This window comes from Necator americanus, chromosome III (genome assembly GCF_031761385.1).
Source record: "Necator americanus strain Aroian chromosome III, whole genome shotgun sequence".
Classification (NCBI taxonomy): Eukaryota; Metazoa; Nematoda; class Chromadorea; order Rhabditida; family Ancylostomatidae; genus Necator; species Necator americanus.
In genome coordinates, this window is record NC_087373.1 from 28,462,244 (window position 1) to 28,484,341 (window position 22,098).

General features: G+C 41.6%; 4 protein-coding genes across 7 annotated transcripts in view; 1 reads left to right on the forward strand and 3 right to left on the reverse strand.

The window, feature by feature from the left end:
* Positions 1-5,371: 5,371 nt before the first annotated feature.
* Positions 5,372-22,098, forward strand: part of RB195_011236 (uncharacterized protein) — a gene marked incomplete at both ends in the record, with an annotated part of 58,114 nt that continues 41,387 nt past the window's right edge. Inside the window, 5 exons of one of the 4 annotated variants that reach the window (XM_064192573.1) lie at positions 5,372-5,386; positions 11,580-11,673; positions 15,313-15,371; positions 15,441-15,570; positions 20,513-20,662. In XM_064192573.1, coding sequence (XP_064050154.1) covers positions 5,372-5,386; positions 11,580-11,673; positions 15,313-15,371; positions 15,441-15,570; positions 20,513-20,662 — 448 coding nt within the window. Of the gene's footprint in view, positions 5,387-5,438; positions 5,469-11,579; positions 11,674-15,312; positions 15,372-15,440; positions 15,571-15,604; positions 15,659-18,219; positions 18,245-20,512; positions 20,663-22,098 lie in introns of those variants that run through there. The other 3 variants (XM_064192574.1, XM_064192571.1, XM_064192572.1) reach the window with 3 other exon arrangements.
* RB195_011237 (uncharacterized protein) lies at positions 16,876-17,142 on the reverse strand (the record flags this gene model as incomplete). Its single annotated transcript, XM_064192575.1, has 1 exon — positions 16,876-17,142. The coding sequence occupies one exon, from the start codon at positions 17,140-17,142 to the stop codon at positions 16,876-16,878; it is 267 nt and encodes an 88-aa protein (XP_064050158.1).
* On the reverse strand, positions 16,876-17,802 carry RB195_011238 (uncharacterized protein; the record flags this gene model as incomplete). Its single annotated transcript, XM_064192576.1, has 3 exons — positions 16,876-17,248; positions 17,307-17,419; positions 17,599-17,802. 3 exons carry the CDS (start codon positions 17,800-17,802, stop codon positions 16,876-16,878), a joined length of 690 nt encoding a protein of 229 aa, XP_064050157.1.
* RB195_011239 (uncharacterized protein) lies at positions 17,832-18,119 on the reverse strand (the record flags this gene model as incomplete). The annotated part of the gene is made up of 1 exon (XM_064192577.1): positions 17,832-18,119. One exon carries the CDS (start codon positions 18,117-18,119, stop codon positions 17,832-17,834), a length of 288 nt encoding a protein of 95 aa, XP_064050159.1.

Consider the following 22,098-nt stretch of genomic DNA (forward strand, 5'->3'; position numbering starts at 1 on the left):
GATATGACGGTGTGTTTTTTGGATATTTAAGAGAGATAAAGTATGTTCGCGCTCATACCCCTGATCTATACTTTAACCTACCATTTGTGGGAATATCCCAACGTCATCGATGTCACGGTATGCTGTCATCACAACTGCACCTCCGGGACCGACCGAATCTTGCTCCTTACGTGTCCCAGACGTCAGTATACAAGCATTATTTTTAAACAAATGACAAAAAAGTTGTAGACAACCCATAAGTGAATTCTATTGAGTAATTGTTGGAGTTATTGTAGAGACTACTAGCGAAGAAAAAAAAACAAACATTCAGAGTGGCATTTGGCAACTAAAGTAAGAAAGCTTGACGAGAAGTGAGCGACTACAATAGCTAAAAATTAATGATTAATGCAGAATAACAGGCATGTAATGAATTGACATGCATTGTTTGCCTCATGGTATGTTTTCCGGGACCTTCGTGACACTGTCGCTCAAGTTCGCACGCCTGCTTTTTCTGAGGTCCTTCTCCTCGCTTGCTGGGACACCAATTGCATTCGCGTAAACGCTTATAGTCGGGTCAAAACGAAATGGACCACGGTGTAATTGCACGAGCGGTAGCGCCTGAGCAACGCGGTTTTTGACCGCTCGCACAAGATTTGCGATTTTGCTTAACAATATGCCAAAATTTGCCGGATTCCGCCAGCGGATCGATTGGCTGCAATGCTTTGTTTCTTTTCTTTTCTTTGCTTCTCTTTTTGATTTTTCGTCTTTTATTATTCTTTTTTTCTTCGTATTTTTGTTATGTTTACTGTGTTTGCTTTTGTTGTAGACATCTACACTATGTCTTGCTACTATTGCTCTCACATTATTGTATTGTTTTTGTTCGAAATTTTACTTACTTCCATGTTAATGTTCTTCTCTGTTTTTTCGCCTACCCTCCTTTCCTTACAAAGAAAACAAAAACATTAACATGAAGCAAATACATGAACAAAAAAATAAAATAATTTAAGAAGAATAGAGATGCAATACAGATCTCTATAACAAAAGCAAATACAGCAAACATGACAAAGATACGGAAAAAGAAACATAAATGACGAAAACAAATCAGCAAGAGTAAAAAAAACGAAAACAAACAGAAAATTACGGTCAATGTCGATCCCAGTGACGTCATTTGGCAAAACTTTCAGAATCGCCAAATTTTCGTCAAAAACCGCGTTGCTTCGGCGCTATCGCTCGTGCAACTACATCGTGCTTCATTTCGTTTTGATTTGACTACACTCAAGAAGAATCCAGGAAGAAAGGAGAGTGTGCATCCAAAAGAGGTGAATGCGTTGCGGCTGCCCGACTGAATAGCTTATGCGGTGGCTCTAAGTTCGGTACCTCCTAAGTTACCGAACTGAAGGTAATTGTAACCTAGCTACCCTAGTAACCCCTGGCGTCGGCGCAGCAATTGTTAGCCATCAGACCTTTCCTATTTTATCGCCTTCTGGCGCTGACACGCCAATTCGACGCTTGGAATCCGTCTCTCTTCTCTCTAATATCTCGCTGCACACACATACACATATAGTCGGGTCAAAACGACAAGAATCACGAGTGTAGTTGCGGTGCATTTGCGTACACCCTCGAAACGGCGCGGTGGAGGTAGCAGATGGGACCGAGTTGGGACCGTCGCAAACTCCAGCGAAGGGTTTCACCACAATCCCAGCTGGTACGCTCCACCGAAGCGCCTCAAGAGAAGACGCGTGTGCAATTGCGTACGTGCTTCATGTCATGTAAAGTTTCATGTACACACGTGGCCGACTCAGCCCGTTATACCATATTCCTAATTTTGCTTTTTTTACCGCTCTAATATCTAAGTTTTTCTTGTCTTCTTCCCCAACAGTTAACAGAGAATGATGTGATAATGGTAAATAACGTGAAAGTCATCGTCATGCTTATAAAGGTAAGGATCTTTCGTCAGATCACGTAAAAATCTAGCTCCTACTGATGCGGCTTTCTATATACGTGTATAATTTTTGAAGGAATTATCTGGCAAGCATGAGGGCAACGTGTAGATGAGTGGACATGCAAAGGAGTAAATTTTGGTGATTCGCCATACAGGCAACCCGTCATTTTACTCATTCAGTTTACTGCTTTCTGGCGTTGACACACTATGTCGTCGTGAGATCCGTCTAACCTTTTCCCCTCTATACTTTCTGGTAGTTGCATCTACATGACGCAGTGGGACACTTTTCGCTGCCTTGTGGCACCAACATGCGTGACTGAGGGCGTTGGACATCTCGCTGCTGACATCTTTCTAGCGCAGGCGCACCAATTTAAGCTCTAGAAAGTAGAAAGACGGAGTGGAATCTCTTCCATCGCACTTTCTTTTCACCCTATCTTTCTGTCTCCCCCGCCGCTGGCGCACCGTTTCAGCATCGTGAAGTTCCCCTCACTCCCTTCTGACGTCAGCACGCTCAGTTGACATGGTGGGACCCGTCCTACCCCGATCTCACTTTTTTGGACAGAAACATGCTCAGGATCTCAGCTTAAACACTACGGAACTAGAAACCAAAGTTTGCAGTATTTCAAACCAGGATGTTTATTTTCGATAACAAAATGAAGAACTGAAACAATCCAAACTTTGCAATTCTTAACTAAAAACACAAACACACAGGGAAGGAAATACCAAACATAATTCACACAGAACAAATTACCAGAGAGACAGAAGAACTCTTTGTGCATGTGAAAAAATGAAAACATTCAAAAAAGTAAGAATGCAAGGATTTATTTCTATGTGAGGATTAGACGTATAACAAACTTTCATTTTAATTTTTTTGTGCTGTTTAGGTTAAGTTCTTGAACATCATAACATGTTTTTCTGCAACGAAATTTAAAGGCGTAATTGTTATTCTTGGAGAGGGTGTGGTGTAGCGGCTAGAGGTTCCGCTTCCTGCACGAGCGATCGGAGGTTCGAACCTTCCCTAGTGCGCACTAAGCCTTTCATCCCTCCGGGTCGATAAATTGGTACCAGACTTGTCTGGAAGGATAAAAACACTGACTTGACCCATCGGCTAGCCACTGCAAGTCATTGTATAAACCAGTTACACGTTCGTAAACCTCAAATGATTCAGAATTGAAATGATGAAGGGATTTAGTACTGTGTTCCGTCATACCTTTTCAATATCTCAGTGAGTTTCCTTAGCTATATGGGGTCTCTCATAATCGTGAATTAGATGAACCAAAACTCCGCCGCTCTTTTCGAACAATCTCAACGAGTTCTTGGGCTTTGGTGGAGCAAATGACACAGGTGACGTGATCATGTAGTGGTTGTTGTGGACAGCTGTTGTCAATCCATTTCCGCCGCTCTATTCATTTGAAAAAAATGATGGCTCGAAGCTTCTATTGTGAAATTGACATCTTGCTCAAAGTTAAAGGCATCACACCACAAAACGGCCCGGAAGATGCGGCACCGCACAAGGCTGGCGCGCTCCAGTCGAAATTCTTGTAGAAAATGGTGCGCCAGAAAGCCCGAAACCGTGTCTTCCGGGCCGTTTTTTTACGGCAATTAGGAAGAAATGGACGGAATCACCCCCCTCCCCATAATCTACTATCCTGTATACGAATACTCCACCTGAAATCCGTACCACCTCAGATTCGTGGAGTGATGCCTTTAAGGACGGATACCCGCCCATATGTACCTTTTGCTGAGAAGCTTCAAGAATACTCTACAACTGCCACATGATATATCGTTGACGTCGATCAAGGATTAAATGTTCTGAAATTGGAGCCTGTACTATATATGTATTACATATAGTATATATAGTATACATATACTATATATATATATATATATATATATATATATATATATATATATATATATATACTTAAGAGGTCTGGAAAAGCATACCTCCTCAATGAATAGTTCCTCAAACTCTCTTTCAGGTTACCCCAGAAAAATTGTTCACCCTGAAGTCGCTTTTTAGAATTACTCTCTGCTCTTCGTCATTAATTGTTCCATCGGATATTTTCCTGGGATGACTTTGATATTTTAAAACAATGATGCTCACCTACAAAGCCCGAGGGGGTGTTCTGTGAACAAGTTGTGATCTAGTGTCCATGCGCCCAGCACTTTTTATTTTATAAAAACTTTGTCACTCCTAATTATCATTGATCAAAACTAGTTTTTTTTTAAGAGATGCAAGGTAGTGTGTTATTCCTTTCTTCAGTAGTTTGGCCATTTTTCACAATGAATTATTTGGACTCATGAATTTCTTCTTGTGATGTTGCATTGTTTCACTTTTGCATTAGCGACGGATGTTACGCGATACTGATTTTTCCAGTTAATTTCTTTGGAATGTTGTTACAAACGCAATTAAACAGTGTACAAAGAATAGAAGGGAAGGATAGAAAACATGCACCGCTGCATTTATGAATCATGCACTCATTTCATGAATTCTTTCCTATCCTCGTATATCATTTGACGGGGTAGAGTTGTTGTCAGTGTTGTAGGCGGCCATAAACGCGTAGATCTCGGCGACGCCGTTGAGCTAACAAATGATTTTCACCCCGATCGGGGGGAAGGGAGAGGTAGGGAAAGCGAATCCACATTACGAGGCTATGTGGTCATGTCTTGAGAACAGCATCAGAATCAAATCCAAGTAATTTGCTGAGGAAACAATGCGCAAAAAATAATTTTAAAAATTTCCATTTAAAGTGTTAAAGCATAATTGACCACAATGAAATGTATAGCCGAGAGCACAGTGAATGCATGGAAGTCCGGAACGTTTAATGTGACAAAAATCTCAAAGTCGTAAAGTTTGTGCAGCGATTTCATGGGGTATTTACAGGCGTCTTAGATTTGATAAAGGGAACGCATGAGATATACAGAGTGGTTCCTGTCTTGTTAGAACTCAATGTAGAGTTATGAGGTGATTCTAAAACTTGCTAAGCTTCACCACAAGCCATATCAAGAATAAGTGACAAATACTGGAAGATACCTGGGAACTGCAAAACACTTTGACACAATGCCACATCGGAGGACCGCTGAGTGTAACTTACAACTCTCAAAATGTTCAATATTCCTATTTTTAAAGTTCTTCTTCTCCGCGTAATAAATTGCATATGGAGGTATAGGTATAAAATATGTTATGTTATGTTATGCATATACAAATTCTCTATTAGTTTTGAGTAATAACTATGCAATTGTTATTCGTTCTGAAACGCGTAACCATAATCACAGTAATATTTTTTACTTCAAGCATTCACCTAATATTCGACCACTACACCAACACAATCATTCGTTTCCCAGTCTTGACAGGAAAACTGAGTTTCACAAAACATGTTGACAGGTAAATAATGTGATACTAATTTTAGAGTAAAAGTAGGCTTCATTTGCACGTTTAGATAGTCGATGGTGCTTTACTTGGTACGTTCCTCGATTGTAGAAAAGGCGCAATTTATAGCTGTATGCAAGGGTCATGAATCTCTTCTTCTGTAAATCACATGAGGTTCTTTTTTGTATACCCAGAGAAACTCTAAAACCAGGTATACTTAATCAAACTTTATTTATTATTTACCTTATTTTTTTTTACCTAATTTCACTTCTCACAACTTTGAAAGAACTGATATGTGACGTTAGATGTCGAAGCATTGTCTGCACACTCGAGCGAGAAAGCGTATGAAACTAAAGTGGTCGGTGTCCGAGCAGGGCACCAAATAACGCAATCCAAAAAAACGGAAGTTGTATGTTTGTATGTTTGTATGTGTTTGTAATTGCTTCAAGGTCGTCCGTAGTGCAGTCCGGGAACCAGAAATGGAGAAACACAGGAGAGCAATAACAAAAAGGAAAGTTTTACTACCTAACTGAGAAAGGTCGTCAATGAAGGAAGTCGAGTAGCATCATTCCCTTCAAGATAGCGAGTGCAGCGCAGTGAGGGGTTCCACCATAATTTCTCGGTCAAATTTTTGAAACTTCCTCAAACCTAAAACATTACTTCATACTTTCGTGGTCGTTAACTGGCACCGTACATGTCTGGGAAGGACAAAAAAGTTGATCTAAGAAAACGACGCAAAAAACAACAGAAAACCAACGCAGGTCACTGTTTAGGCGTGATATTCATTCGTCGATTTTGACTTCAGATATTGTTGTACTGCAAAGGAATTGCTGCGAGGCATCTTCTTGTAGTCGCCTACTACTGACAGGCGCCGCTATCTGGTAACAGAAGCTCCCCCTTCTAAACTGAGTTGACGACTGATACGATCATCACTATCATTTTGAGGAAGATAACCGTGCTACATCAAATCATGATGACTGCTAGTTACTTCTTAAGCGGCTGTGTTGTTGTATATATCACTTTTGCAAGTAGGATATAGCATGGTGAGAGGAAAGGACAAAAATGTAGATTAAAGGCGCGTTACGACACGACACTGCAGATGCGGCTCCAATGACAAAAAAGGTTTTTTCCGTTTCATATAGTTCATATCCAATTGCTCTCAGTTTTTTAATTAGCATCATTTTAATTCATCATAATCCTGAGCATTGCCCATGTTCGACTGTCTTTGAATCTCGGCATGTTGAAACGTAGTTTTTAATTGATTTTCTTGAGCTGTAGCCGAAATTGGTATTGATCGTCTTTATGAAACAACGGCTAACGTTTCGTCGTTATCGCCTTCGTCAGAGCCTGGAAAATCCAAAACCATTAGTGATTTATCCTCTCAAGCGCCTCATCACCCTACAGAAAGCATCCAAACGGTAGGCAAACTCAAGCAGCAACACATTGGCTAGTGCTTACCTTATTAGCTAGACTTGGTAACGCAACATATCACAACGTACCACAACTATGAGTCACAGGGGTTTTATATAGGGACCTCACGGCCCGCCCGTAGATCAAAACCCCCAAAGGTCACAATATGGGGATAGCTCGTTTGTGATAGCAATGCATTCATCCTTCTTGTTCATGTTTGTACTTTTGGCGGTGATCCAAAATGCCTCTTGTGTTCTGCGTCGTGTGATCTAGGAGTCGTAGGATAATGTACGAACTTCTACCTCTTGGATGACATATTCCACGGTGTGCTCCAAGTGGGGTGAAAGTTTTAGATTTTGCGAGTGCATCTAGATGCTCATTGACCCTAATACACAGTGGACGCCCCGTTTCCCCTATATAATCGTCACCGCACAACCTGCACGTGATACGATACACTACTCCTGATACCATGCAATCACCCTCTCTGCAACACGGGCAAACGATTAATAAAGACGATCAATAGCAATCTTGGCTACAGCTCAAGAAAATCAATTAAAAACTACGTTTCATCATAATCCGTTTGTTATCGCTACTTACTTTCGTGTTCCGAGGTACCATGTTGACGCCGTTGGAATTGCATCATCTCGTCTTATTGCTCCCTACCCCGACGCACCACTCTGAACCGTCTAACTTCGTCGCAGTGCTTTCAGTCCCGAAGGCAGCTATCATATTCGCACGTCTGAATGCCCGTCTAACTCCTAACCTCAGGTGTTAGTAGGCCTCTTATTGTATATCCCTTATGTCAGACTTCTTATATACCTACTTCGTTCACCTTCACTGATCAGTAAAGATTAAAAGTATTCCTATTTTTTGATGTTAAAGTATCGCTACATAAACAAATTTATCTTTTTCGTAGCAGTGCTTTCTACGTTTTTTTTTAAACAAATCTAGGCATAGGTGTAAGATTTTTTCACATTTTTGTTCCTAAGAGCGCCAGTGCTACATTAGGAGAATTTTCAAACCTGACTTCTTTTACATCTATATTCTTTCGGTACCGCTACAATTGGGAAACATTGATAGAAGTATTGGCTTTTCCCCTTTTCCCCGACAAGAAAAAGAAGAAGCGAAGAAAAATGCGTAAACAAGAAATGACTGCTTACTACTACTAGCAGCTACTTACATCCGTGTTTCCAATTTCTGAAGGGAGTATGTCGACAACTTGACGAGACAAACGCGCAGAAGAACAGGCATTCAAGAAAGCACAAGGAGGTGAAACTGAGCACATGCAGTCACATGTCCCGGCCACAAACCGGCTCGCAACGTCTCCTTTCGACGAATGCGCTTAGAATCATTGAACGGTGCTACCTCACCAATAACAACGCTGGCTCCAGTCAGCGCTGGAGTTCCGCTTAAGGCTTCCTAGTAAAGGCGCACCAACTCTAACTCGTGAAAGACGCATCACTCCATTTTATCGCTTTTCGGTCCCAGAACACTCAATTGGCACCGTGGAACACCTCTCTGCTTTGTAGAACTTCGTTTCACATACATACATACATTCATACATATTAAATCTAAAAATAATTCTGCCTGCTCTCAGATATATTGAAAGTTTTTTTCCAAGGGCTTAACAATCGGGAACGTAATTTAGTAGCGCTATTGCACTTTACGCTATATTTTTCTCACTGTGCAGTAACTCTAATGACAGTCAAGGGAAACGCAAGTGACTTTCTTCCAGTTTTCACTTCCTATAATACTAAAATTACATGTACCAAGGATGATTATGTACTTTCCTTTATTTCCTTCTTTCTAACCTTTATTAAGAGCAACAAACACGAGCACAACAGTGGAACGAACAAGCCTTTTAGATGCGATACTTGAATAGACGAACATTATAAAAGTTGCTGTAATGACTTGTACTACGTAAAAACAAAAGAAAAAAGAACAGGATCAACTGATGAAGACTAAGGATGAAAGTCAAAGTGTTTAGGAAGACGTAATATAATGAAGCAGTTTATACGCTCATTTCATCTATTTTCCAAATTCCGTACCACCGTTGAGCGTTCCCATTTCAAAGCTATCCTCGTAACCTCGTTCTGCGCCAGCACACGGCACTGTGCTGATAGGAGGAGGGGACGAGAGAGGGAAGCCTGGTAGCTAGCAAAAAACCTTAAGCATTGATCCCAGGGGATCCGTAACACTTGAGCTAAGGCTAAAGTTCCGTGACATGTTGGCTAAAGTTAACAAGCAGAGTGGTCGCCGCCGCTCTGAACTAGGATAACGTCTAGAGTACATATCAAAAATAGTATCTCCCCAAACTTCAAATTCGGACGCTATATTCCCAAAGATAGCAAAACTCAGGACTGTACTTCAGTCGGATACTCAGACGGTCCGTTTTCACTGAACGTGCGGGCCCCAGCATCTTTTCTGCTCCTTCCCTCGCCATCGTCATCCAATATGATGTCAAGTTTAGTGACTGACGAGGCCTTTGAGCCGTATCCGGCTCAGGCATCCGGCCCAGCTCTCAGGTGATTTTTCAGCGTACACATCATCCCATGCCGTTGGTGTCCTTCCTCGAGAGCGTTCGTAACCTCTTGCCATCCATTCTAGCTTTATTTTAGTTCATCCATCGTCGATAATCCAGTTCCTGTCATAATGTGACCGGTTCACCTCTCTTTTTTCTTCGATACATAATCGGACGTTGCGGAGATAGGATATTCTCTTAAATCGGACCTACGAATACCAGCTTGGTGTTGTGTGCCCCGGGTAAAGTTTAGAGGACATATCTTGAGGGCTCCATTGGTAGTAGATAGATCATAGACGTGGCAGCGGTGTCTGTTGCGTAACAGTGTGCAAGAAGAACTGTCGAATCGAACAGACAGGCAAGGATATCTTAGTTTGCTAGTTGGGTCGTAGCACCTCTGATGCTGCCTTCATTTGTATGTTTAGGAGGAATCTTCCGTCAAAAACGTCTCCCTCTTCCCGAGCAAGTGATTTCATTATCCCTTGTAATCCACCATTGAACTTCTGCAAAATAGTATCATCTTGTTAGAGGTCTGCTTACCTTTCTTATGGATAAGAACTGTTTGCGAGAACTAGCTCTGGTCTGGGACCCTTTATTTCTGAAGATAGCACTAGAACCCAACTAGAATTGCTTGAAGTGAATGATCACCACCCCAGAGAAAGTCTGCTGGTATAAAATCAGGTCAGGATGCTGCGCCTGGTTTCATTCTCTTGATTGCGACCCGCTCTTCTAAACGGAGAATCTGTGGTGCAACTTCAGCAGTGTGGATGATCGGGCTTGGACTTTAAAACGGTTCGAGTAGAATCCCTTTGTGATGATTTCCATCTCTCAACGAAAAGTAGTGATTTCCTGGATCATCTTCTGACTGTATTTTTTAAATTATCCTCCTCCTTTTCTGCACCTAGTGTTTGCTGCTAACCGCTCAATGTGCGATTCACTCAGACATTCCCTTAAAGTCCTTCTTTCCGGAAATTTCTTGGTGATCTTCGAAATTTGACCCACATTTATCGTGGGCGGCTTCGAGGCACGTTCAGCACAGGCTCGCTTTCCTCTATGGAGCTTATCGTAGTCTAACTTTGGATATTCTTCGATGTGCCAGTCATCTTGAGACAAAGAGTCCTGGAGCACGCAATGTCGTGTACGACTTTTCTTTCCTCCCTCGTTGCCAACAGCACATGCTCTTTTTCATCGTGAGGCTGAGTCGAATCGTCGCACGAAGGAGAAGATGATCAGAACAACTACAAAATGATGGCACTACCAAAATGTCAAAAAGACAGCACCTCCGACTTGGGAGTATGCGAAAAGCATACCCATAAAAAGGCATACCCAAAGGCACGACTCGTGCTTTCTTGGCACGAGTCGTGCCAGTTGATGACGGTGAAGCTGATGGATTTTTGCCGCAGAGGGTGGAGACGAAGAATGGCCAGACGAAACGACTGGATGATGTCGTGAAAATCGATGAGACGGACGACAGATGGGCGCCCACAAACGAACTCCACCTACATTTCGCCAAGGAACCTTTTCTCCTCAAATGACGAGTGTGTTTGAGGAGAAAAGATTCCGTCATTCATATACTTTTGCTCCTGTCACTTCTGCTCTTTGTTTCATGCGGAGCAATCACGTGGAATTTGACACATTCTGCAGCTCTGAGAGGGGCATGAAGGTCAGCGTCTGTGAACACTGTTCTCGCGTTGAAAGAAGAAAGTCTGAGAGTGCCTTGATGGCGATTCGTGCTTGTGCTCGTCTAGAATTAAAAACGTCCTGAGCAACCTGATAGGATTTGATCGCTTCTCAGTTCGCCACACCCTCTAATGTCTTAGACGGCAGTGCCCAGTGTGCAAGTTACTGAGACACTGTGAATGCTAGAATGGGAAGAAAACTTCCCCAAACTAAACAACCATGCCTCGGCGAGCTTGGCTTTCACAAAGGCCGTCGCACAACAAATACGGATAAGGGAGCCACCTTGCGACATTTTTTTTGGTTTACTCTTGGCCAGGCTTCTGGTTCGGAGAAGTCCAAATATTGGATGTGTCGAACTTCTTTTCACCTTGGAAGACACTCCCAAAGTACATGCCTTTGCTGTGCATCGCAGGTAGAATCCCAAAGCCACCACCACGCCACTATGAAGCGGTAAACTGTTGTGGAAGAAACTCAGGACTATAGAACGTCTTGAAACCTCAAAAAGAACGAGCAAATTATCTGCAACTTTCTAACTTATATAAATGATTCGGGATTAGCACTCCAATGAAAACCTAGTAACTTTCTTATAGGAGTCATATTCCAATCTGTTCTTGAAAAATAAGCAATGCTGTGAGTGGAAGGAAAATGAGCATTAAAAGAAATTTTTATTTCAGCTGACCAGACAGAAGCTTGCGCCGAACTGTGAGCACATACGTTCAGTGAAAATGATTGTTATTTTCTCGTACCTTGTTTCAACAACTCACGCAGGTTATTTTACACGTTTCTAAAAAAAAGTGTTAAAAAATGATTTTAATGACCATCAATCGTCTACGGGTGCACTCTTTCTTCGTCTCTTTTTTGAAACCTTATTGAGGCATCGCGCAGACCGAAAAGAACTGGTCAACCAAATAGGCCAAATTTTCGTGATGTTTCGTGTTTTTGTAAATTTTGAGTCTAAATTTACAACCACCAAACTAGATACGCCTGAAAAGGGATGGTTATTCATTTTTTCGGTCAGCTTGCGAATTTCTATGAGAAAGAAAGGAAATGATACCTCAACGATGGATGTCGTTTTTGCGATCAATCGGGATATGTATGGTCGGCGTAATGGATGACTCCACTCAGAGGCTTCAAAAATAAAATAAAATGTTTAGGAATAAAATCTGAAATTGTGGCATCCATGGGCTTTAATCTATAGATGTGTGCTATTTGCATGGTGACAGTTCTGATGTGAAGATTCCAAAGGATTAACACGTGCGCTACTGCTTCCCTTAAGCATTTGGATACTTTTGCGGGGGCTGGGTCGATATTCTCCTTAAGTGTTGTGAAGTATAGTTAGCTGTTCCTTCTACACTGAGTTCATTGTCTTGAGTGCTCTGTCGTTTAAAGCTCGAAGTCGATGGTCGTTGCCGTCGTCATCGAGAAGGAGCTAACTATACTTTCCCATTTTCGTCAAGAGTTTTAGTCCGCTGATGAGTGAAAATGTCGACCTTCAGTTGCAAAAACTTAGAACCGAGTTCTGATTCGAGACTGGCGATAAGTTCTTCATATATGATGCCTTCCATCCTTCATGTAGTCTGATACATTATGTAGTTAAGCACTATTTATCCCACCCATTAATTGGGTAATTATCTACAACTTGGAATAACAATGAAAAGAAAAGGAGAGGAAAGAAGAAAAGAAAGAAGTGAATAGTTAACAGTAGAGTGGTCAAACATTGAGAAGCAAGTTGTGACAAGCCGACAGATGACACTTTTGAGCATGCGATTTGAATCGTCACCTAAAAAGTGGACAGCCCGATGAGACAAATATAATACGTATTCAGACGTCCTTGTGCTTTGGAACCTCGTTATACATCTGTCTATCTTTACTACTACTGTGCTTCCGAGCTTTTTAGATCGAACCTTTATTATCCAGACTTTTCCGGTTTTTCGTCGTCTTCAGAGACCCAGATAGATATTGATTATTCACTGGATCACTGGTGTTTTGATAAGGTTCAAGGTAAAGAAAAGTGGAGTCGTGTACATTGAAACTAGTCCTATGTAGTGTTCCACAAGATGTGACGCCGATGATACCACGTTCTTGTCGCTCCACAGTGTACCAGGGAATGGATGCATGTACATTATTACCAGCGACGACATAGCATTTGGTCTACTTACGAAACCTCAGGAAGTTATAAGTATCAAGACTATAAGTAGAAGTTGCGTATAAAAGCGTAATCGACAAGCATTTATTACGACTATTAATTCCTTCTGAGAATCCAAATGCTTTCAATTTCTTTCTTCCCGATATTTCTGTTTTGAGAGCCAGCCTAACGTCTTTAATAAGTGTTATTATGCGAGCTTTACCAGGCGCACGTTGTTACTATGTAAATATAGCATCTCAAATAGAACTTGTAGTGTCTCACTGTCTTTCACATTTGTGTGGAGGAGGTCGCATCAAAAAATTCTATATGGCTGTTGCTTTTAATTCTGTCACTGTCTATCTATCGCAGCGGGAGTTTTGTATAGAGAAACTCACGAAAAGTGTTGGCGTAGTTTAGAGGCGTGCCGTCATGTTGAAAAAGGGATTCGAACTTAGCGAGCCACAGAACACACTGGACTTCCCTCTGTGCCGTCCACATCTCGACTATCCCAGGCGGGAGCTGATCCGCTGCTGCACAGTTCGTGGTGTTCCGCCACCACCTGTTTCTACAGATGTTTGCGCTACGGAAATTTGGAGGGTTTTTCTTTTATTTGGTCAAGATTCTATCTTGTTGAGGGGTGTTCTAGCCTACCTCGCAGAAACAAACGACTTTTCCCACACCGTCTTTCAGGACGATTTATGGATCAGGGAGTTTAGCGAGACTGCACACATATTCACAATTTACACCTCGAAATGCACAGATAACATCGTCAATTTTGTGATGCGCTGCCTTTAAGTTGTACAGCATGGTGTCATAAGAATACCTCCATGTACCTCGGCAAGTACGAGTAAGAACATAAAAAAACAATGCATGTAGGTATGCAACCAAGTCATTATCTGACGTTGTTCTTAATCGAGTTAGTCGTGTCTATGCACGCGTGCACGTATATCGTGTATCTTGCTGCTGATGCTCACGAATTACGGTGGTGGACTGTTGAGGGGGTCAGCAGAGCATTGCGCTGCGTTCGCCTTATACCCCGCCCATCACATCGCCTATCTTCGGCCCTCATCGTCTGAGGTGCGAAGCATACCTCCCAGGAGCATGCTATCTCTGGTAATGTTTTTGTACGGATTATCGAACGCTTACGTATGGAGATACATAGAACGATTGCACACGAAATCCCATAAATAAAAAATAATAGTGTTCTATTTGTGTGAAACAAACAAGTCGGAACTTTCACAAACTAATGCAGTATTGAATAAATAGAATGCACTAATGCATTAAATACTCTGTGAATATATGTCTGTATCTTCTATAAAGTTTTTCAATCATAAATCTACGTCTTCCAATGACCAGCTTCTCGTTTTAACACTTCCCAACTTTTATTTTGGAACGTTTTGAGCTTCATTCATGTCTTCTGGTGCTTTTTTGTTTTTGTATAAATCGTCTACATTTTTGCTTCATTTTTAGCATTTTCATTTTCTAGGTTGGTACGTTGCTGCCATTTTGTTCTTCGAACTTTCCTAGAAATCAACTTTATTATGTTATTGCAATACAAACACGGCACATGACCTCTGAGACGTGGTGGTGGATGGGCGTGGCTTAGTGGTCACAGCTAACCTGAGATATGCCTGCTCTGGCCTACCAACAGTCTCTTGTGCAGGCACTTGCGCTGCAGGTACCTAACGACCGCCCCCATCCCCACTGCATAGATCTGAAACCAAACTTCAAAGTAGATATGTGATGGCGGTGACCTTTTCCCATAGAGCAGTTTTATCACTTCTGAGGGATGATGTATGCCATAATATAGGACATCGCACGGGCTTGATTTTGACACCATCCAAATTAGAGTGAAAAATGGAAGAAATGTATAGCTTGAGGTCATCCTATGAAATTACGCTGATAAGTTTACCAGCAGCACGGTGTTGCTGTCTCAATTGACTGTCCGTATCTTAGTCACGGGAAGTTGTATGCAGTTGATTTATTCGTAGCTGTTCCACATAACCAAAAAGTATGTTTGTTTTGTGATTCATTTCATATTTTTGCTATTCAACGTGTCGAAACAGATGCTCGTTGCCAACATTGCCACTCATTGTCACTATATCTTCCAGCACTGAGTCAGGTCGTCTTTAGTAGTGGTCGCTAGACAGCACTGTGGTTTTATTTATATTTTCAGCATTTGCATAATGTGTAATGCAGACAGGAATAACACTAGATAACGCCGATATGAAAGTTTTTGGAAAAACAGAGGAGAAATGCATTTACTTCATACATTATTTCAGTGGGAACATTCGAAGCACTATGTACTCACCCCTTCTTTTATGGTGCAGGTGAACTGAAGGTATTTTAAAGTCTAATTTAAGTGTCCTTGCATATTTTTGTTCTTATAATAATATTAACTTTTGTCTAGGGAATGGAATGCGAAGTGTCATACCCTATGGATACACTTAATGATTTAAAGGCTTACGACTTATGTGCAACAACATCTCCTTTCGAAGTCAGGTTTTACAAGTTTGGTTATCCAACAAAGTGCATTTACGGTGAATGTTAGCTAAACCTTTCGTTTTATTTCAGCACTTAAGATACGTCGTAGAGCTTAGAGGAGGTTTCTGTCTGCCTTTTTCTTGATTCATTCTTCCACATGAATCCGTCCAAAAACAATGAAGTATGAATCCCCTATTTTTTAAAATCTTCTCATTCTAGATTGGTTGATTCCTCTTCCATAGAAGTTGATTCGACTTAAAGATTCATAATTTTTTAATCTCTTTAACTGCACTTACCATGCTAATTACGTCTTCTAAGGGCTGTTTGTGAAACCTTCCGCTCTCGACTGAAAGATAAACGAGCGTAGTAAAGAAACTATTTCTGCACATCAAATACGACAGCAATGATAATGTTCTGCGATTTTTGATCTCTTTATTACTTTCTAAGATGTCTCATTAGTTACTTATAGTTGTTTTGTGATTGTTTTGTTCATGTTTTGCATTCTTCAGAATACGATCACATTGCATTATTGCATGCGTATGAGATTATTACTTCGTCTTTTTTCATCTTCTCACGAAGTTTACTTTTGCCTCGTTTGCTACCTTCTTTGATCCTTTGTTGTCTTGCTGTGTTGGGGAGCCAAAAATTACCGATGTTGGGATTTCTCCGGGTAGGTATAAAGGTTTGTAGTGTAGATTACGGGTATGAACGTGACTTCGCTCAATTTTTCTAAATTATTATGAAAAACCACGTGTGAAGCGGTGCTGGTTCCTACGACTCGCCAATCTTGTACACGTTCAACTACCCTCAGCTGTGTATTCATTAGTTTTACTTAAATAGGCTGTCAAGAAGGCCTAACTGATTCTCTACTGCTCGCTTGTAGATGCGGTACAAAGCCAGTGAGATCTCTCTGTTGTTCTATTTTTTCGTAGCTACCATTATGTGAGGTCATTGGTGCACAAGGGTAGTGCGTTTCGTGTTTTCAGGAACAAACGAATTTTTCCACGCTGAATTTGCCTCGCCGAAGAATTATTTAAATGGCATTTCCCCCGACGAAAATGCAAATTAAATAACTGATCTGACTTGACCTAATCGGTGGGCTGATGTCATAGCCTGACGCGATTACCTGCATGTTCGGCTAGGTGTGTCCTCTTTGAACATAGCTCTGCCCAACCTTCTCGATCTTCTGCGAGAGCTTGCACGGAATCGATCCACTCGTCGCTATTCCATATCCTGTGAAACCTTGAGTCTCGCCTGAACTATCCACGCAGAGTGTCTTCAGTTCCTCTTTCAGTCCAGATCCTCCATTTTCGGCAGGTTGGCTTCTTCCAGCTTGAATCCGACAAACTCCTCAAAACTCGTTAAACAAGGCGATCTGCTGGTCTACTTAATATGTGATCAAAGAAGCAAAGACGATTTTCTGTAGCCACTTTCGATGGCGGTGCTGTATGTTGATATCTTCCATGTGTCATCCGCCGGTACACCACATCGACTTCCGCGTAAAGCTCTTCATTGTAGCATACCCTAGGCCAAAAGTAGCCAAACAGCCATTTAAGCAACTTCCTTTCCGTGCAATCAAGCCTCTCCATTACCGTACGCGGTGCTGCCCAGGTCTCCGATCCGTACATGATAATAGGGCGAATTGCAGATGGGTAGACTTGCAGCTTGATTCCATTGGTAATGGGGGTCGACCACAGGCATTTCGTTGAGAAGTTGAATGCGGAAACGGGCTTGCTGAATATCTTTCGAGTAGCTGCCGTTGTTCTTCAGCATACAGCTCAGGTAACAGAACTCATCGACGAGTTCAATTGGTTGTCCGTCCACCCTGATTCCTGTTTGATGTCTCGAAGAGATCCACGTCTCCTTGGATTTATCAGGACGTAGACGTAGTTCATAGGTTGCAGCCTATTTCGATACAAGAATGAACATGTTGGAGTTTCGTAGTGCTTTCCGCGAATATAACAACATCGTCAGCGTACTGGAGACCGGTCAAGGGACATCCTGATGGTGCTAGAATGATATGGGCAGGACACTGATCTACATCTTTCTTCGTCGATGGCGAAATTGAACAGGAAAGGTCATACCACTGCCCTCTGTCTTACTCCAGTTACCACCTCAAACGGTGTTGTACATCTGGCTGGTGTTCGAACTGCAGCAGTTGTTCGTTGATTCATGTCATCAAGCAAGCGAACGAACTTTCCTGGTACTACATCGGCGCTCACGTTGAGAAGACGGCTTCGATGAGGATAGTCAAAAGCGGCTTCAAAGTCCAGAAAAGCTAAGTGCATTGGCTTCGAGTACCGCTGCCAGATTTCGATCACTCTCCTAATGATGAACACGTAGTCAATCGTAGATCAGCCAGAACGAAAGCCAGCTTGCTCGACGCTCGTTGTTTCTTCGCGATGTTTAGTGAGTCGTCCAGGATAATCCGCTCCAAAAGCTTGCACAAAACATGCGACAAGGAGATTCCTGGATGATTCTTAGGGTCCATGACGGATAACTTCTTGTGGAGGGGACACGAGTCAGGTTCCCTTCCATCTATCCATATTGAACGGATAACGTTTGCCATTTCACGAGTCCCAGACAGAGGAAGATATCTCAGCATTTCAGTGCTAATCTCGTCGTCTCCAACAGATTTCTGTTTTTCATCTTTTGGATACAGACCAAAACCTCCAACTCGGTCGGTGGTGTTTCGTTAACCGCATATGTCGGCCTATGAACGTGCTCGAGGTAAGGAGCTGACGTGCCGCTTGAAGTGATCCCTCCAAACTGGAAAGGTTGCTTCATCGACAGCCTTTCCACTGGCACTGTTAAGGACTGGAGAACATCTATTCATTTTGCCGCTATACTTCTTTGATAAAGCATAGGTTTTCCGCGGGTTCTTGTCCTCCCACGCCTTTTCAAACTTCATCGCTCTTGTCGTCCACTCGTTATCGCGGTCTTGTTGCGGTTGACGACGCAGCTTCCTTCTAAGACTCTTTTCCTGGTTGAAGTCACCAGCGCTGCACGCGACAAATACAGAATTGTACGTGGGTTTTGTTTCCGCAGATGCAAAGGCAAACTTCTTCCACGGCAATAGAACCGGGCATTTGAACCGTATTGTTGTTCGAGCCCCATATTCGCATTTGCGTCATTCCGACAATGACCACCTGCTGGCTGGGTATTTTAGACATCAACGCATTGATGCCATAACAAACTAATCTGCTGTCAAATAATGTTATCTAATGAGGTCTTTCTTTGCTACATCTAGAAGTCATTTGCTCTTAGTCCTCCATTCGCTCTTCCATTTCTCTCTCGCTCTTAGTAACCACGCCATATTTCTTACATTTCTTTTTTTGTCTGTCTTTTCAAAAATATGTGAACTTGACTTGTGCACCAGTCTGAAAGATGAATGCTGAATGGCTGTCTTCGTTATTATTCTATGTACAAATATCTTTCTCACGGTATATAACGATTCGAGAGTGAGCCATCAAAAAAATTGGGTGAAAAAGATGTCGGACGTTAACATAAATATAAGGCGAGACTTATCTTGAGTGACCATCAGATTGTATCTGAAAACTGGAAAACTTTGTGAAAATTGATAAGTAAAGCCAGTACAATTTCAAGGTTAAACACAAGTTAAACCGTACGATTATTCAAATTCATTAAAATAAATGGATAAAATTCATTAAAATTAATTAATGATAGATTAGATTCATGAAAACAGGCGACGAAGAAGAACGCTCTCGGAGATTCTTGAACTTTTTACCTGGATCTGAGCGGAAATGCTCCCGAAAACTCTTTAGCATAAGAACTCTTTACATAGTATCGTTCACAAAATCAATTAGGTCAGTTGTTCCCAAGCAGCGATATCCTTTTTCAACGTTTTCCATAAGGATATACATGAATAACTTAGGTTATATTGGTGACTACTATCCTCGTGAACTAGCTTTACAAGGAATCTTTTGCTTTATACTACCAGATTTTTAGATGTAGAGTTCTACTCTGTCATCGAGCTCAAAAGCATTGCAGTGTCAGGAAGAGTGCTGATGGAGAAGTTCCAGTGAACAGGAGTCTCTCAAGTTCTTGCCGGAATCAACACAACGCTAGAATATTTCAGATAGTACTATGTATCTAAAAGCACCAAAGTTCAATCCCATCAATAGACTGTACCGGCCGGTAGTACAGTGTAGGAAGGATAGCAGTGAATAAAATAATTCGAAGAGATCAGACGAATGCTTCAGTGGTGGAAACTTCATTAGTAGTGGAGAGAAGATATTCTTTGTTGCTTTGACAGAGCTTGGAAATCTTTTATATTCGAGGGGCGAGTTTGAAACGAATTTTTTGTTAACACAGGCTCTCACGTTGTCGTGGAGCCGCAGATACAGCGGAGCTAGCAGCGAGCCATTCTGTCAAGACCCGGCCGCCCAAGCAGCCGTTTAGACAGATTTAGTTGGGGCGTTCTTGAGTGTCGGACTTCTACGCTTTTTTTTGTGCTAATTAGGTACTCCAATTAATATAAATATTAATAATCAATTAATATTAATTAGGTCTCGATCTGAAACCTAAGATCAAAATATTAAATAGATATTAAATATAGATATTAAATAGATACTTGATGGCGGTAAACATATCTCTTTGCGAAAGTTGTTGTCCCATGAGCAGTTTTATTGCTTAAGCAACATATAAAATCTAACCACTATTGAACAAAAAAGATAGAATGAGTATTACCTGAATGTTAGACGAAACGTATACCTGAACTCAAAATAGAAGTATATATTGTATATTTTGAAAGTGTATCCTTCAACTTTTTATGTTTTTATTTGTACAGCTATGTTGGAGAGATATTTCTAAGAAGTTTTCTAGAACACTGCAATTCTTCCGTGAATTCAAGGAAAACAGCGTGTTGACTCATTCCTAAAAAATCAGCCAAAGCTTAGATCAATGTTTTTCCTTTTGTTCGCCTAGATAAACTTTTTCTCGTTACTTTGCTTCGTTGAGTGATATGCGAATTTTCAGTCAAATCGCACTACTGCGAAGATAGCGAATTATCATTGTATGACAAATGTATCGTAGTCAAAAACTACGGAGAGTTTTCTTTGGATGCATGTGGTGACTCTCACAAACTACACACTATTGAACATCGTGACGAACTGAAATGGATTACTGGTACGTCTCGTAAAATTTGTTTGTCTATAAATGTACATTTTCTAAATCTTTTTTCTAAATTTAATCTGTAAAGCTAGCTTTCCCACTTACGTTTGCAAAATAATAATAGGAAACGAGCCTGTATTAAAAACTTTAAGTGAAGAACGTTATATGGTGCAGCTGTTCAATCCTGTGAAAAAACATCTGGACGAGAAGGCGAAGCAATATACTCAAAAGCATCGAAGCGGGCGGTGATAAAAAGTAAGCGGAGGAGAAGAATTCCGGAACATTGCAACGATTGTGCAATTCCGTGCCCAAGCTAGAGAATTGGAAGCGACCTGGTCCTTGTGGTAATCGAGTGCCCATTCACAATTATATGTATAGACAATGCCGTAAACGATTCTTCCCTGCAATTCTGACGTTTTTTTCATCTAACTACAAAATTATCACTTATAGTCCATACAGTACTTCGAAATCACGCCTGCTAAGAATTTGAGATTGAGGGCAGGGTCAAGCATGTGATGGGATTTTCCCATCGGATGATCGCAAAGGGAGGAGGTCGCAAGAAAGGAGGTCGTAAGGGCGTAGGCAGTGGGCAGTGATGGATGGGGCATAGCATGAATAATCAGGATCCACTATTATGTTGCGTTAAATAACCACATACATTACAAAGTATTAAATCTAATTTTCCACGGATCTCCATCACCACAAGGATTACAGTCGGTTAGTAGCGAAGCTACGTGGCGCGTCTCCAGGTGGCGCTAGGGGGCTAATTACGCACCAAAAGCGACCTTATGCATGCTCTGAGATGCTTCTGTATTTAGACGACTGACTTCCGATGCAGCTGCACCATTACAGACTCGTAACATTCCTGTATCATCGATCCGGCCGAAAGCCTACAATCAAGTGACTGGGATGTGCAAAGGAAAAGGTTTGAAGTCGTCTCTAACAAATAAGCCCTGCATTTTCCCGAAGTGGACAAGTGGAGCTTGTCCACTGCGGTGTGTGTCACCTTCATCGTCTTAAAGAAGACCTTTGACTCAGTTGTGACGGAAGTGGTCACGCAAACTTTGGACCTACTTTGGACTTTGGACAACCTAGGCATCCCTGATCAGTTCATGAAAGTACAGTTTTTCACGACTGGAATTTTGCCATTTTACAAGAATATCATCGTCGAAGCGAAGAGAAGGCTCCAACAGGGTAACACCATTTCACCTAAAATATTCACTGCCACACTCAAGAACGCACTGCGAAAGCTGAGACAACATAGGAGTAATGGTTGATGGTCGGCAGGTATACCATCTTCGCTTTGCTGATGACGTCGTTCTGATAACGTTTAGTATCAACCAAGCGGGACGATCAGGACCCGAATTCGACGAGACATGTAAATGCATCGATCTTCAGCTGAATCTGCAAAAGCCGATGTTCATGCGGAACGGATGGATCTCGGATGAATT